Source organism: Wasmannia auropunctata, unplaced genomic scaffold (genome assembly GCF_000956235.1).
Source record: "Wasmannia auropunctata unplaced genomic scaffold, wasmannia.A_1.0 LD336047.1, whole genome shotgun sequence".
In the NCBI taxonomy this organism is placed as follows: domain Eukaryota; kingdom Metazoa; phylum Arthropoda; class Insecta; order Hymenoptera; family Formicidae; genus Wasmannia; species Wasmannia auropunctata.
This window is the reverse complement of record NW_012026843.1, coordinates 268,118-286,922: the sequence shown is the minus strand read 5'-3', so window position 1 is coordinate 286,922 and position 18,805 is coordinate 268,118. Positions and strand designations below refer to the sequence as shown.

General features: G+C 38.2%; 1 protein-coding gene across 1 annotated transcript in view; it reads left to right on the top strand.

The window, feature by feature from the left end:
• Positions 1-13,419: 13,419 nt before the first annotated feature.
• The window catches only part of LOC105451697 (dynein heavy chain 2, axonemal), a 55,148-nt gene continuing 49,762 nt past the window's right edge, over positions 13,420-18,805 (top strand). The window contains exons 1-4 of the mRNA XM_011692306.1: positions 13,420-13,660; positions 16,505-16,572; positions 16,950-17,292; positions 17,562-17,665. Of these exons, the coding sequence (XP_011690608.1) occupies positions 13,564-13,660; positions 16,505-16,572; positions 16,950-17,292; positions 17,562-17,665 (612 nt within the window). The 5' untranslated portion in view covers positions 13,420-13,563. The remainder of the gene's footprint in view (positions 13,661-16,504; positions 16,573-16,949; positions 17,293-17,561; positions 17,666-18,805) is intronic.

The following is an 18,805-nucleotide window of genomic DNA, read 5'->3' as shown; positions in this document are numbered from 1 at the left end:
GAGAGAGAGAGAGAGAGAGAGAGAGTGCGTGATCGTGTGCCGGTTGTGCTGTACCATCGGGCCGGCATGTGGTACGGAAAATAGATTTGAATAACCGATCGGCGCGTTAATCCGCCCTTTTTAATCTTCGAACGGATAAAAATGTCGTTTCTTCCTCGATTAACTGTAATCGCAATCTCCCCTTTTCAAAATGCAACCAGACTTCCGTTCAACGCTTGATCTATTGATTGCTTCATCTATTCCGCGCGCAAATTCACTTCCGTGTGAAAAAACTTTCAATTCGCGCTTTGATGTATATATAGATATGTAATAAAATAAATTTTCTATACAATTTATTTCGATGGTTATATACATAGCAGACAGAGAAAAACGATTATCAGTACACTCTAAATTCATTGCAGTGAGATTTCACTGCAAAGCAATGAAATTTCACTATAGCGAATAGTCAAAATGCGATCGCCCTCTTTACAATAAAATTTCTCTTTAATTTAAAGTGAAATTTGAGTCACTGCAGTTAACAGTGACTTTTTAACTGCTAGTAAAGTGGCTTTTTTACTATAATGAATTTTAGATAGAATAAGCTCTAAGAAATAATCAAATACAGGGAATGGAAAGTTACTTTTTTAACTTATAGTTATCGTTACTCGTTACCGAGTTAAAAAAATAACTAGCTACCGTTACTAATTTTTTAAAATAACTCGTGTATCGTTACTTAAAAAAATAACGATTCGTTACTTTTCCGTTATTTTTTTAATGCTGAAACAAGATCAGTCTAAATAATTTAAGATGCAATTTTTTGTTTGAATATTAATAAAAGCCAACAATGACACTGATATATAAAAATACAACTAGGAAAATAAAAGCTTTTTCGATATGAGCTAGAGCTTTCAGCTTTGTGATTAATATTTCAAAATAAATTTATATATACATATCCAATTTTACAAACTACGCGCCAATTAAATTTTCGATCTTGAAACGCAATTTAGCTGATATTTTTTCAATAAATTTTTTAAAATATTTTACAATGCATATAACGAGAAAATATCTTATTAAATTACTTGTCAATTTAATTTGTGATATTAATTGACTTATGGCGTTTTTGAGATGTTATAAACCAATCACAGAGCCATATTAATATTTTAAGATATCATTTAAAATAGTATTAAAATAAGAGTAAACTATGTGAATACTAATTAAAAACTGATTGAATATACATACAAAAATTTTGTCATAAATACAAAAAGTTCAAAATACAAAAGTAACGATAAAACTAATTGTATAATTCGTTACCGAAAAAATGTAACTACGTTACCGTTACAGTTATCAAAAAAATAAAATAACGCCGTTACTAATCCATTACCAAAAAAAAGTAACTGTAACGGTAATGGCGTTACAAATAACGAGTTACTTCCAATCCCTGATCCCTGAAATATAGTGAAGTAATTGCCTATAAGAAGGGGAATCTTATAGGTGCATATTAGCATCGAAAGATATTAAGTTGTTCGTCAATTTAATTTGTTCCAAGTTTTCGGCTTCATGCAAAAGAACTGTGTTTCAAGACCGACAAACCGTGCGGCGTGCAGATCGTGTAAGGTTGGATATTGTAACGATAGAATTTCACATACCAACACCCGTGTCGGCTCTCATTAGGCAATTACCTACTTCACTACATTTTTTACTCTAGCAAAGTTACTTTTCACTGTTAATATAATGAATTATTTTCTACCGTTTCAAAAAATTGTCATTGCTTCTACAGTTAATTAATCACTTAATTTTCTTGCACTGAATTATGCCACTGCAACTATGTCACTGTTATCATGACAGTAACATTTTTTCTGTTTTTTATAATAAAGTGAAAATTTCACTTTAACAAAAGTTAAAACTCACTTTTACATACAGTGAAAATCACTGTATAGCAGTGAAAACCTTAAAATCAATCTTTCACTGTATGATAAAGTAACAATTTTTCCTGCAAGGAATTTAGAGTGTATAGCTCTTGAATATTTGACATTGATACATAATAACGCGATGCACACATCAGTTTTAATGTTATGCTATTACGCTTACGTAATCTGTACGAATATATATCCACTATAATTCTTGCGTAAATATAAAACAAATATCTATAACAAACAAATACTATCGATTTCTAACAGATATTTGATAAAAAAAAATTTAATCCCTTAAAAAAAAACGAAAAATGCATTTTGAAATACCAAGATTTAATGAACGCAATATCCCGATTGATATAATTCGAAAATCGGCGTGAAATCTCTTGATGACGCTGCGGATAATCGATCACTCGGTTAGATAGATACGCTTAACAAGGGATTCTACTCTCGAGGATAGTTACGGGGTGATAAATAAGGGGTTGCGGAGATACACAAACGTCGATAACACGCCGCCGAACAAAATAGCCGTCCGGACTCCTGCCGGGAGAAGCCGCTTGCCTGCAATCGATGCGATCCGTAAGATAGAGCGCTAAGTATGATGACTGAATACAGAATCGCGTAGTGGCCGTAAATCATTTCGTTCTCCTTCGGCGCGCCGTGCCGTGCCGTATCGAAGGAGCGCGTCGAAAAGTCGAATCCTCGGAGAGGACGAATCGTCGCCGTTTCATTCTCCAACGGCGATAAAAATCACATCGAAAACGGGGACGTTTAATCGCGCGACGATCAACTCTTTCTCGTTAATGCCACGCGCGATCGGTCGATATATATACCGTCTCGCTCCATAATACGGCGCGCCCCGTCGGCCAGATTTATTTCAGGATTCGCAGAGCGGTTCCGCGCGCTCTCGCACGAGAAGGATCCTCCGTGCTTGCGGGCAGGATGGCGCGTGACGTATTCGGAAATAGATGAGACTTTGTAGGAATTGAACCTACGCGCCGATTCGGGGGGAAAACGACGCGGCGAGGCGACGTATGCTAACAACTGCGATTCAAACTCGCGTCATCGATTTCCAAGGGAATAAGACGGTCGAAGGTCGTCGGGGCCGACGTATACGCGACGACGGTATACGCTGTATGCCGCGCGAGAGCCCGCGTATGAATTTTGCAAACAGTCATCTCTCTGTGAAAGATCGCGAAATGCATCGGCGATGAAAGAGCTCAAACGGTCAAAGGCTCAACGCGATTCTGTCGACACGGGCGATACGCAGAATATAAACCGCGCAAAACGCAATGACAACATATATAATGGCAGAAGCATGGCTATTGTATATCTCTTGCTGGGCGCGCGAATAAGTAAAAAATTGCGGCTACGTCTTAAATATTTTTTTGACGCGAGAACCGAATTGCAGAAAAAAATCATAATTTAGAGCACAAGCGTGGGAGTTTTTATAATCACGAGATATTTCTATTTCTGTTTGTGTATTATTTGTACTATCTTTGGCGTTTATATTCTGTTGAGAAAAAGTTAACATAGACTCAAGCAGCGCACGTTTTTAAGATACAATTCCCATTGTACACGGAGACATCGCGACTGCGATCGTATAAAAGAATATCCGCACCGATTCGGATTCGCTGATATTCGATATGGCGCAAGATGGGGGAATATCTGGATATCTAATATATATTCCGTGTTCCGTCCAACTGCGTCGAATCGCTACACGGCGGCACGTAATTCCCGAGGAAAGGAAAATCGCCCTCTCGTTGCTGCGATTCTTATGCAGGCTTATCGGCGACATTGTATCCCGATGAGAAACACGTGTTCCCTCCGAGAGGGCGACGTCTAAGCTAAGCAAATTCCACTAGATCAGCATTTAATGAAATAATACTGGGGCTTTGCTGTAGCTTCACCGCGAACAATTGAACGGGCATGGCAGGCTCCTTCTGTTTGATCCCGTGACATCGTCGCGCGACGTGTGTTGGAAACCGCTCGCGCGCGCGCGCACGCGCGATGGAAAAAGCATAACGCGGACTCAATTTAAACTGTCACATACGCCAGCAAGAAACGCGCCGCCGCAACGAAGAGAGATATCACGCAGATCCCGGGAGGATTTATTTCGCTGCATCCCGCGCGCCTCTCTCGCGTCCCCCGCGCCATCGCTAAAAGTGACAAGATTTCAACCCCTCGTTCCTTTTGACACTTTCATCCCTTTTATCTCTTTGCACCTTTTCCCTCCACGCGCGTCGCGCCGCGCCGCGCGCCGGTGCCGCTATGGAGAGTTTCTCTGTGAATCCGCAACGAATGACCTGCTCATAAATATCGACGTCCACGCGTATCGCTGGATAATTCATAGGAAACGCCTGCGACGGAAATCGACGGCTTAAGCGAACGCGAAGCGATATATCCTTTACAAAATAGGATAATGATCAAAAGCGGCATTTAATCATCGTTAAATATTATACATAATAATCCCTCCGGGATAGAGATATACATTTTGCGTATATATCGATGCATTTTCTTCGCAAAACTCGAAACTAAAGAATTACATTCGAATTTTGTCTGCTTAATATCGAACGCGCAAAACGTCGCGCCGAGAAACTCCGGGAAATCACTTGACAGAGTTTCCCCGGACGTTATTTATTTTTTTAAGCCACGCCACGGCACACCTATTTAAACTTTCTGCAACCTCCGGAAGGGTAATCCCTGCACGATCTTCTAAAAGGGCGGCGAGCTCTGACGAAATTTTCCAGCGTCGAATTCAATAATGGCGAATTTACGCGTGACGCGCGCGCGGTGTGGCGGCGCGCAAACTTTTCTACACAGGCACAATTTCCTGTGATCGCAAAGTTCTTTCGGTCTTTCCACCTTCGTTACTGTATCAGCCCCGCGGCGCGCGGGCACCTTCAGCGTGCCGTCGCTACCGCCGCCGCCGCCGCCGCCGCCGCGATATAAAACGATGTGCTTTATGCACCGTCCGGCACATTACCGGCTTAACATCCCCGAGGAAAAATCTTTCCGCGGTCATGAGGGGAAATTTTGACACGTGTCAGGCAGAAAAAAAGGGCGCGTCACGTTCGTAACGTAATGGAAAACATTGTTTCGACGTTCCGCGAAATTTTCCCCTATCGGATCAAGAGAAAAATATCGACGAGAGAGAAAAAATATGACTTGGAGTGTTCATTGAATAATAACGAGCATCTTCGGATCAAGAACGTTATATATTTGAAGAAAAAAATCCGTAATCTTTTTAAAAAATATAGTATTTCCGCAAAAAAATTGCAGCATAACTGCAATTTTTTTGCGGAAATACTATATTTTTTATAATATTACCGTTTGTCATTTTGCAGCAATTTTGAATGTATCAACGTGCCCATGTATCAACCAGCCCCGGTCTTCCCAACAAAGATTACGGATTTTTTTCTTCAAATATGTAACGTTCTTGATCCGAAGATGCTCGTTATTATTCAATGAACACTCCAAGTCATTTTTTTTCTTTCTCGTCGATATTTTTCTCTTGATCCAATAGGGGAAAATTTCGCGGAACGTCGAAACAATGTTTTCCATTAAGATATTTTGAACTGAATAGCATATTTTCAGAAATAAAAAATAATTTCAGTTTTTGATAGCCAAAAGTAAAATAAATCAGTGATATATTAAATGTTATATTTATAAATCTGCTTATTATATTATAGTTCCAACTATTTTATTAGAATCTTCACTTTATAAGTAATAACTTACAGTACTTACAATACTTACTTATATAGTCTTTCCTTAGTGCAATCTTATATTTATATTTTTTTTAACAGTGATTTATGTAAGAGAAAGACTGATAAATATTTATGTTTATATCATTAATGTTATATTAATGTGTATATTTTATTTTAAAATTATAAATAAAGTTATGTTATGCACAATTTTTTTTATTTCTTTTAATTGAATGCGTTATATTTTGAAATCTGGATGTGTAACGACTGATTCCAGTAATTGTAACAATTAACCCCGCATATGGGGTCGGTTGTTACAAGACGCATCATTTTACATTTTTCATTGGTACAACAAAATTAATTATATTTTTAAATTATAAAAATAATTTCTATGTTGTTGAAACATGTGGCTATTGAAAAATATTGTTGTGTATTGTTTTCATTTATTAGTTACATGTGAAAAAATCATTAAAAAAAACTGTATCAATCAACCCCGGTCTCCCCTAAACATAAATTTATTTGTAGCGCTTTGTATTATACTTGTGTATAAAACTCTCTACAGGGCTGTAAATTTAATCCTAAATTTTGGACTCCGATTATATAATTCTATCGCATTTCTATAGCACATACAATTCTGTTTCCAATAACGTTCCGCGGAATTAGGCAGTTAAACGAAATATCCTATCGGATTTTATTATACCTGGGCACCGCACAATAACAGTCGCGCGCGTCAATGTGGATTGAATTCACCGGAACTGAGTCAAAACCTTCGTCGCATTTAAGGAGTATTATCACTGACAGATATTCAGTAAACGATCTATCAAATGATACGCGACAGCCTGTATGATGGATCGCCATGCTTTGTACATGGTACATTCTACCTTACTTCAACTTACAGTATTAAATATACGAAATAGAGCGCGTGACAGATCGTCTGACAGTTTTTTTGAGCGTGCAGAAGCGTTGCCTTCATCAATCCGCGCGTGCGGAATATCAAGTGACTCAACAGGATGCTTATACAGAAAATAATAATGCACTGCGCTGTTACTTATTTAAATTTGAACTTTGCCTTTCACTTATTAACAAGAAGCATAACTTATTTATTGACAAAGAAATCAATCATAAATTATTTCCAATATTATTTTAGAAGAATAAAAATCTATTCACTTCAGCTTTATACACATAAATTAACCAAGAAGGAGACTTTAGTTTACAAAATATTTTTTCCTTACTCATCCTTCCATACCTTCCCCTATTCTCTCCTACTACTTACATCCTACTTCTACATTTTTACATTTCTCTCTCTCTCTCTCTCTCTCTCTCTCTCTTTCTCTCTCTCTCTATCTCTTTACATTTATCAATATTATTCTATCTATACGTCATTTGTATACTTATTTGTCATTTTACGATAAAATTAATTGTCAAAATGCATAAATCAGGTAGTTTATAAAACATTGATTGCGACGCGATACTGATATAAAAATTAACGATCTTTTTGAACGAAATTAACAATTTTACTCGCTTATCGAAAACGTTGCACGTTATTCGAGTAGTAATTTTTCAAAGAGCAGAGGGTCGCGGCGGGATGCGAACGATTAAATCGGCTTTTCATCAGGATACGGACGCGAGCGAGAGAAAGCAGTTAGTTCCCCTTTCGTGTCTGATCGAACCGAACCGAAGCCGGAGCTTCAAACGTGCACGAGACAGCGAAAGCACTCGAGAAAATCTCCCGCGCGCTCGTCCGGCGAGCAATCGATTGCCGAAGAAAAGCGTTCGCGGGAAAACGCCGCCGCCGCCCGCTCGTCGACAAACAACCGTGGACCTGGCGGAGGTTCGCCACGGTACGTAGGCACACCTATTACTCGCTCTTTCACGAGGAAGCACGCTAAATCGAAATTCGAAATCCTGTGCGCGGCGGCGGCGGCGCGCGGCGCGCCGATCGACATTGCCGTAAGTGCCGCCGGAGAATGTACGCGATATATATAAAACGGCGGCGGCGGCGGCGGTGGTGCGCAAAATGTATCGACAAGCGCGTATCGCACGCTTTTTCGCACTTCAATAAATTTCTCATTATATCGACGTTGCGTGTTGCGGATACTTGTCTCTCGATGGTAAACTTGTATACATATATATAGGGAAGTACATAGCGTAATTTGATCAACTTAACGAAAAAAAATTAACAAAAGTTAGCAAAAATTAACACGTCTATTCAGCTCTATGTCTCATCAAAAGTGAGCTAATACAATAACAATTTAATGACATAAACGACAACTGTCTAGTGCGAACTGCAGCGCTCAAAAAATGTTGACCAAATTACGCTACACGGAGAGAACTTTATTTTAAAATTTACCCTGAAAATCATATTAATCATAAAACAACATAGTATTTCGACGAATTTTAAATGATTTTCAGTATTTTTTTTAAATATATACTATAACAAATTTATTGTAATGCACAGTAAAATTTATTGTAGTATACAGTAAAATTTGTTGAAATACTACGTTCTCCCATGATTAACAAAATTTTCACAATAAATTTTAAAAGGAAATTCTCTTCGTGTACTTTACCCTACATAAATTTGTCGAATGATCCTTTCTGGAGAAGCACATGGAAAGAATAACTTTGAGGAAGTATCTATACAAATTTAGATATATAGATCTGAAAATAATTTTGTATCATCGAAATAATTATGCAGAACGCTCGAGCATAATAAACTATGTTGCAAAATGTTTTGACATTCTAGCAATCAGCTGGAGTTATTCTACATTCTGTGGAATTATATTTGAATGGTCTAACAAAATTATTTTCAGATCTAGTGAAATATATCTATAGTGAAATGTATCTGCAGTTTTCAGATGTTTTAGCAGATGTTTTAGCAAAACCGTTCTTTTCGTAAATTTCTCGCTTGCTTGAAGCTTTAAATTAAAATGATATTGTGTTATATATATTGCAGAACTTTAAAGTACCTATACATTTTACCTACACATTTTTATACGGAAATTAACTGACTTTTGGCATCTATGAAAATGTACTTTATTAACATGTAAATTTAATTATTTCAGGATATTATGTCTTGAAAATTATAGGACGAGCTCTTTTTATAAAGTGATCGGACACTTAAATGAAACTATTATATTCTTTATTGTTTGAGAATTGTGCATTATGAGAACTAAGTTTTTTTTACATTAGAATTATGTTAAAAATACTTTGTTCGTAAAAAATACACGAATGACAAGATTAAAGATATTCTCGCTTACGACGAAACTTGATAGAGAATTATTCGGGATGACAATCAATTAGAAGCATTCTATCATGTTCCACGTTCGATTAGCATGCATACATACGATAACTATGGTTGCTTTCACTTCGACAGTCGACCCAGTTTTGAAGTAGAAATATCTGGATGTTAATTAATTCGACGAACAATAACGGGGATACACTTCGCCGGGTATGCTTTTTAATTATTTTTCGTGCGCCGCAGTCCGAGTTAATGGGAAGAATACAATTTATCTGTATATCAGATACTCAACCCGCGAGGCGCACTTTACCTTCTATCATTTGAACAGACGAACCTATTACATCGGTCTAATTGCTGCATCTACGCCTTACGTCCACGTTATGTAACCGTCAAAAATCAATATCTTATTTCTCACAAATCGTACAAATTGTACAATCTTTAAATAATTATAATAATTAAATTGTGTATTTTACATTATTCCATTGTCTGCTGCATAAAAACACACATGCATCAAACCCATGAAAGCTTTTATAAATTAGCAATTTATTTCAGATGTTAATTACAAATATATTATGAATAAAATAAAAGAAACATTATATTGAATATTATTTATTGCGTGAAGAATATAAAGAATAAGTCAACATTTTAGAGGTATACGACTATCACAGTTTATTGGAAATTCTTAAATATAATTGTGTCACCTTTATTGCATCTTCTACAGCAATATTAATTGCAATCAATGATATTAAGAAACAAATCTCTAACAAAATTGTTGAAGAAATACGAAACTCTATAAGAAAGAATGTAAGAGTAGCAGAACTATAAAAATATTTGAACAGACAAATCTTGCAATTGTGTTTTTCTTATATTTTATATTAATGTTTGATTAAATATTAAACACAGTGTTTAAATGTAGATATTGCAATATAGAAACCTTATCAAAAACACACCTTATTTTACAAGCCACTGCAAACGCGTTTAAATATGTATGTATCTGTTTTACTCGATTAAGTTTTACATAAGTCCTCGATCCTAGCTAGCTCCGATGCACCGTGTTTCATAACTAAGTTCTTCCTGGCAAAACTCGTCTCAAAACTGTTCCACCTCAATTTCCGTTTTCCGGTCTATATGGTCTGTAGGTATGTTTTGGCGTTTTGGCCCATATTTCTGAGAGAACTTCAGACAGCTATTACTACGACGCTGAGCTATCGGCGAGGAAAATTGTGACGAAGAACCCGGAACGTTTCCTATTGTGAATTCCTCGTCTAATTTCGAAAACATTGGACCGTTCTTTCATCTCTGGTTAGAACTGCATCCAACTAAATGTATAAGCTGGATCTAAATCTCGCTATACAAAAGAACTTGAACTTTTATGCTCGATTGCTTGTATGGTTAATCAAATTTTGTTTTCACTCTCTTCCTCGCTTTTTTCCTATGTGTTGCACATTAAAAACCAACATGTGAAAAAGCTGCGGAATATTATCCGATCTGCTCCACGAAATATTTATGCTCGAACGACGGTTACGCTTTCTGATTGCGATTCGCAGCGAGTGTGCGCGAGGATATTGCGACGAGACCCTTGGCAGGACAGATGTCGATGTTCACGCGCTGTCTCGTTCCTCTCCGGAGGAAGGGTGCACGAAATAAAGAAAGGGAGAAAACGGCGCGACAAAGCCATTCGGGTTCTCTGATCGGTCAATAACGATTTCCCGGGAATATAAATGTCTCCGCGAGCAGCCAACCGACGCCGTTCAATTCGGAGTAGGTCCCGCTTTGCCTTTTAATCTTGTAGCTTCGCCTCTTTTAATCTCGTTCCAACGACCTGCCCCTTTCCCTCCCTCCTCCCCTGTCTCCCCCCCTCCCCCCAACCTCTCCATAACTAACCTGTGCAATTTCTCCTTTCGCTCGTGTCCGTCGATCTAACCGGATATCCGCGATGGACGCTCTATGCGCTCTACGTAGGATCACATACCAGTGAACACGACATACAGCCAAGTCAGGATTATATTTCGCCGATACACGCGACATTTGAATCGATGCTTTATGATTATTTTCGTATGTACGAAAACTTCTCTCTCTTTTTCTCTCTGCCGCCGCTATTTGTTAAAAAATTATAACAGAAAAACGTATAACGGATTTTTTGTTTATTTGTAGAGTAAAATTTCTATGTAATTTCAAATTTTAGAGAAACAAAAAATTAAAAATACAATATTTTGTGTACAAGAAATAAATATATTGTAACTAAATATAATTAAATTGACTAAATGAACATAATGTGTACGTTTACGAATTTTTTTAATAGAAAAAGTATTTATAATAAAATTTAATAACATTAATACACTTTTTGATACGAAATTTGTATGATTATAAATACGATTCAATTTTACTTGAAAATAAATTTTCCGCGTACACAATTTATATAAACATTTTTATTACATTTGATTCAATAAACGAAATACATTTTTAAAATAAGTGCGCCATGTGTTATAAAATACTTTACATTTCTGTATATGACGACATTAGATTTTGCTATGCAGGAATTATATGTTTCTGATGATCTTTCCAATTTTCTCTTGCATTTTCAACGAAACAAAGAAAATCTTGCATGATATTAAAATACGTAATAAAAATGAAAAATTGAATGCATCAATATAGACCTTTTTCTCTTGTGCTCGCCAAACGTTTCTGCTTTATCCGCAAGAACATCGACTTTGGAAATACCGATAAGTATATATGTACACATAGAGATAATGCCTTCTCATATGAAATTACATGCATATCGAAGCATGTTCAATCTGCGTGCTCTGTCTTTATATACACGTGCATTATGATTGATTATTCGGCAAAATTGTTCCAACATTTTTAATATACTTTATAATAACATTCTTAAATAAAGTTAGCTGGTATTTCTATATTTATGTGTTACAAAAATTAAATATACACTACCATTCATAATTATTCGAACGATAGATATTTTACACTTTACTCCGATTTTAAAAAAGCTAAGTAAGTACTCCATATTGTCGTTAACACAACAGATAATATTTTTTTAGAATAATTGACGCTGTTCTTTTATTCTATATTGATTGTAATTCTATTTTAAATTTAAATTGTTGGCACAATATTCGTCGAACTATCTCCAATTATCCTAGATTCGATATTATGTATTACTGGGTATTTCCTTTTTTTTTATTTCATATTTCTACTACAATCTATTGTAATTATATGAGTCACTTTTATTTTTATGATATATATTTATTATGTTATCATGAAAAATACTATATTTCATTGTTTTAGAAAGCATAAACAAAAAAACCACTTTGACCAATTGATTCTCTACTCTGATTCTAACGATCTCGATTTCGACTGACCGACTAACTTTATTTATTTAAGATGGAACAATTTTGCCTATTAATTAAAATTAATCATGATAAAAATATGCGGAGACAGCTCCCGCGGACTGAAAGACATTTATGTCCCGGTGGGTAAATGAATATAATTAACAAGTTAAATAAGATAAATGCAGGTAATATCAAACGACAAAAATGAACTTGTTTAATAGTCAACAATTACCATTAAAAAATTGCAATTAGTATGTAGTATCAATAATTAATAAATATATTCCTATTCATATCACTCTTTAACAAATTCATGAATTCATGCAGAGATTATCGTGCTTTCTCATTAATGATATATCTAATATTTAAATATATTAATATACTATAAAATATATTAATAATAACAATATTTAAATTTTACCTATCGAATATTCAAACGTTGTGTAAAAACCTTTTTAGTATTATTTCCTTGAAATTGCGCTCCCTTTAATCAACCCTTTTTTAATTCTATTACGTTTTGTTCTACTATTTTAATGCCCCTATAACTGGCCTTACGTGAAATCGGGGATGACAAAAAGTTGTTTTTACATTATTAAGAGAGATCGCCGCGCATGCGTTTAATACGTCTTATAACAAGTGCAACAATTATTCATGCACAAAATGCACGTGATTATTCTCTAGCGCAAATGAGGTAGCAGCTTTGAAATGAGGTAATGTACGTAATTTTAACGAATAAGCGGCCACAATGAACCTAATAAACTGAAGTTCCGCGATTTGCTCAGCGGGACGTGTAATGTATGCAACGAAGTGGAAAGTTTTCATTAGCTCTCTGAAGCTTCAATTTATTGGGAAAGATAACTTAATAATAATAGATAAATTGATATATATATATATATATATATATATATTCAATGTGAAAAAGTTAAATGAAATATGTAAAATTAATAATGCGATATTTTATATGAAACATCATATCATTGACAAAACAGTCAATATATTAATATATTGTATAGATTATTGCTAAACGAAAATTATTTTACAATGATTATTCACAGAGAATTGATGAGAAAATATTTTACAAATATTTCGCAGTAACGCCTCTTTCGTGTCTACCTTATAATTTAAACAGCGACCAAAGACGATACTTTTTTTTGGGGAGGTGGGGAGATATTGAGAACCCCTTCGACAACGAACGATCGGTCTCCAAAAGCCGATCTACTGCCGAGACCACTCCTCTCGCTCTCGGGGCAACTTCGCGTTGGTGGTGCTTCAGGATATCTACGGCGAAAACGCTGAAAGATTCGCTGCCGTAACAGTCGGACCGGGCGCATAAATCAGCTGCACAGACTCGTGCGGGAGAGGTGACGACGCCGGCAGGCCACCGCGTCAATAAAATGCAAAGACGGAGAAATAAAGTTAAAGATAAGCCGCCCACGGACCCACGCCGAGAGTACTTGGACGCCGAGTCCAGCGATGAAGAGGAAAGGCGCAGTAAGATTTACGAGAAAAATATTAAACGCGCCCACTCTTCTCCGTTTCAACTTTCCCGATTTTCCGCTCCTTTCCCGCGGCAAACTCGCTTCTACGCCCCGCCTGTCCTATTTTCGACACTTTCCGGGAGCCCCCTCGTCGTTTTACCAACCTCTGTTTCGTACGACCTCGTCGTCGCGCGCGCGCGCATACACATCCTCGTAATTCCGCCATTGTGAATCCGAAGGCACCGCAGAATCAATCAAGCGACGAGCAACACATCCGTGAAAGGAATATTAAATACTTTCGCTTTTCAACGAGGGTTTTCCCACAGATCCGCGCTCTACTTCGATCCTCTCTCCGGTCTTTTCCATCAAATACCGCAATTTCCAATTTCCACAAATCGCGACACGCTTATCCCATTTAACCGCTCCGTGCGCGAATATATCTGCGATTGATACGCGCGCGTGCGACTGATAAATTTTTGAATACTTCATTACGGGCGCGGCGGCTGATTAATTAAGCAGGCTGGGATTTATTTAATTCATTTTCTAGTTTGCGCGAGAGTCGTTACGGCGGACATAATTTCCTCGATACTTGCGCAAATATTAACAAGGCAACAATAACAACGCGGCCACGTTAGCCGTATAATGTGGCTAATTTGAAGCAAGTTCCCCTGCCCGACAGGGACGCGCGCGAATTTGGACGCGGATTCAGGACGATTGCCGCGTCCAATTTGCAATTACAATGGCTGCTTCGGGTGCCCCCGCGGGGCGCGTTTGGCGCAACCATAAATTCCACGATAACTCTAAAGACGAAATAAACGTAACGGATTGCGTATATGATTGCGCGCAAGCGAGTCGAGAGTGCTTGGCATTAACGAGCCGAATCTCAATTGCAATTTCAACAATTTCAATAATTATGACATATCCGCACATAAGCCGGCCACTCGCAACGATTAATCGGTCATTCGCAGGTTCCGCGCTGTTGCCCGGTTCCTAATTTGTCCCCGAGATTACGGCAATTTACCCTCCGCGACCTCGATCGTATACCCCGGCCCGCTCACTGGAAGATGAACCTAATTCGTCCTCTCGCGAGTTCTCATGCTACTTGCACGATCCGAAAGTAGGTGAACTAGATAAACCGATAATCTATATGCAAAAGCTACCTGCGTCTATCCGGCCCTCCCCTCTCCCCCCTTCCCCTCGCTGAACGCAAACTAACGTTATTACTCAAAGCCTATTCTTCCTATTCGGACACGGTGGGAGATCTACAAATCCTTAATCCGCAAACAATTAACGTCACGTTACGTACGGATGATCGAGGACGGCGATTTCATTGGTCGGTTGCGGTAAAATGCTCCGTCTGATTTCGCATTAATTCACGGAGCCGATTTCAATTATTCGTACGACAAAGTGACCGTATACTTTGACGGTCCATTAAAAAGACGAGAAATTGCGAGAATTTTCATGATGAGAATCTTCATTATTCTACCTCATCGTACACGGAGAGAATTTTTTTTTAAATTTACTCTGAAAATTTTGTTAATCGTGGAACGACGTAGTATTTCGACAAATTTTACTGTACATTACAATACATTTTATTGTGCACTGCAATAAATATATTGTAGTACTTATATATTAAAAAAAAAAATAGTGAAAATCATACAAAATTCGTTGAAATACTACGTTGTCCTGCGATTAACATAATTTTCAGGGTAAATTTTAAAATAAAACTCTCCGTGTATCTTCGTTTTTAAAAAAATTCGATATATTTATAACATTTCACGCATAGGTCGGATATGCATTTTCCTTATACTTTCGTCATTCTCAATGTTCGTAAGGCAAACAACCATTTTAATATTAAAATAACGCAAAAGATATATTAATTATCTATTAATTTCTGTTGTTAATTTGAATCGTAAGATTCTATATAAATCTACACGAAAAGAACAATTTTGGTAAAAGATCTAAAAATTTTGCTGGATACTGATCTGAAAATAATTCTTGTTGGACCATCAAAGTAATTTTATTGGAAAGTCAAACTTGTTATCAAGCTAGAATATTAAAATGTTTTACAGTAATGCTTATTATTTTTGAGTTTCTAACAAAAAATTATTTTCAGATTCCAAATTTTTTGACCTTCCAGCAAAATCTTTTCGTGTATCTTCCTCCCACTTCATGCCAAATAACTCTTAATAATTTTCGAATAATAACGATCTTTGAGAGAAGCATATATACGTGAGAACTGATAAGTCGTTGCATGTCGCCAAAGGAAGACATCGCCGTATCTGCATAATGTCCGCCATCATAGCGGGATAAATTGCCCCAACGTGGCCTACGGTAGCGTCTCGATCGCGACGCGACGTGTTTCCTCTTCCGTCGATTTACTAGCTACTCGCGATTTATAGTTCCTATTAGATTGCCAAGAGAGCGAAGGCATGGGTGGCGGAATGGGCGGCGGCGATGGCCGCCCAGCGAGACGGGGACCGAGAGACGCGGGAGAGAAGGCCTGAGGAATGATATCGGGAACGAACGAGAGACCCTCTTTGGAACGAATGTCTTCTATTTAACCCAGGCTGGCGGATTTAGGAGGGCGCATCGCGCCGTTCCAATTGACGACTAACGAACGGCCGGCGCGTCCCGTGGAATTTGTTTCCTCTTTCCAGTGTCCTCTCTTATATTAGTTACGAGGTCGCCTTTTCCCGACAATAAATGTCGTCGCGATGCACGGGGGAGATCGGATCGCGTTTTCCGAATCCACTCGTCGCGGTGTAACCGCGGCATCGCCCGCGATCTCGACAGTAAATGTCGTCGCGATCGACGGCGGAGATTACATATATCGAGCGGGATGACGTTGTTGCAGGTGAAGAAGAAGTGGCTATAACGGAAGAGCTAGTTCCGCTATACGAGGAGGATGAATTAAATGCATTGGTAAGCTCGAGCGTTTTTTTTCTTAGAGAGATATTTTACAATTTAAATTGATCTAAAACAAGCTATATAATTTTAAAATTATAGTTCTGGTACGTTTTAAAAATGTTTATGACTAGATTTTCACAATGATATTTATTCTAACATTTATTTCACAAAAAAAACGTGCATAAATACATGTGGTATCCTTTAATTACAATAATTATAAGCAAACAATTACATTTATATATGATTACATTAAAAGCAATTTCATTTGCATTCTACAATTAAGGCAATATACTTCTATAGAATCACGCGATGTCGTTGAAAAATGAAAATCAATTTTGTTGCATTTGGACTGGAAGTGAGTCATTCAGAAAAACTTCGCTGCCTTTTCTCAGATTCAGTGTGTTAAGGACATGACGACGCTGAGCGGTCTGACGGACGACGATTGGACGTGGAAATGCGACATGGACGTCCGCGAGTTCTTCCTCGAACCGAGCATTCCGGTCCTCTGCATTTATCACGTGAACGGCAGTCTGACCACAGAATTTTCATTTCCTACGATGCCCGTGCACGAGCTAACCTACTTCGTGAGACAGCCCAACGAGATTCTCCGCCCGGAGAACTTTCGCGAGCGCATTCTCTTCGGGTCGATGAACGACAAGGTGGAGAGTCATATACTGGACGTCATTCGGAACGTGTTCGCGCCGATCTTCTTCGCAATCGAAACCTGGCCCGACAGTATCCTTCGCTATACTGCCCTTCCTCTCCTATTCCCCGCCCCTTTCTCCCCCCCCCCCTCGTTATCGCATTTCCCGTCAAAGCACCCAATTAATTCGCGTAACTAACGCGGAAAGTTTCGCGAGGTACCGGACCAAACGGCACGGCCGAATTCGCGGTACGCGGCGCGGTCGACTGTGTAACGATAGGCCAGCGGTAAGAGTTGGCGAAGTTTCTTCATTTTTTTCTCCCTCGTTCCCTGTTTTTTTTTTTTCATTTCGTCTCCATAGTAAATAATGTACGTGTACAGATCGCGAGTTACGGAACTTTAATTGGGTCCAGACACGATATCCCGTCGGCCGTCTCGGTGGGCTCCCCGAGTGACCCACTTGAGGTTGGGCTTCGCCGTGCAATGTAAATTCTGTTTAACTTTCAAATCCCGCTGCGCGCGCGCGCGCGCGCGCGAGCGGAGCGTCCGCGACCGGTTGATTTTGTAGTGGGTGGTGATTTAAAGTTTTTTCGCGGATTTAAATGTACGTTTAAAAAGCTTCACCCGGCGAAGGACGCCCAGGGGAGACATCCGCGCGTTTTATCTCTCGCTTCGAATCCATGATTCAATCCGATATATCTGCTCTGATATATGATCGATTTTCGCGATGCAATTTCAATCCAATCGAGCCAATTGGGTTTTTCGAACATTCTGCCGTAGTCAATTTTATTGCGCAAATCCTAGTCTTCCTGTTTCTCGCTGGGTATAACATGTGTTAATGTGTAGTTAGTGCGTTTCTATTTTCTAAATTTATATCGCGTACTATATCCAATTTCGTATCAATCGTAATTTAATGCTTCTTTGATTACTTTAACGTTTTTAATTGCTCACTTGGATTTTTAGTATCTCTTTTTTGTTCAGACAGTAACTGATATCCACACGGAAAGAACGATTTTGTTGAAAGGTCTAAAAAAAGGTCTTTTGCTGAAAACAGATCTGAAAATAATTTTTTGTTGAATCGTCAAAATAATTTGTTGAAATGTTAAAACTGATAAGTATTGCTATAAAATATTTTGCTATTCTAGCAATCATTTTGACTTTTGCACAAAATTATTTTGATTATTGAACAGAAATTATTTTCAGATCTGGATTCAGCAAAATTGTTCTTTCCGTGCACTGTCTTCGATCAATCGGTGTGTGATAGGACTAATAGGCAATGAAAACTTCGTGATCCAGCCGTAATTTAGGTGTCAATCGTGTCCGGCTACCGCCGAATAATCCCGCATGCACCGGAGACGATCGATGAGTGGCTGTAGTTTCAATCGACAGCGGTGACAAAGGGGGCCACGTCGGGCCGGTCTCACAATGCCAAGGGCGATCATCGCGATCGTCCGTAGTTGCTCCGGCTTAAGGTCATAACAATCTAACGTGATGACATTACCAAGTGAATTTCCAACTTTAGCGCTGCAATCCCGTTACCGCAACGCACGACACAAAGTTCCGGTCCGCAGGGGGGTGCAGAACGGGACAGGACGGGACGGGACG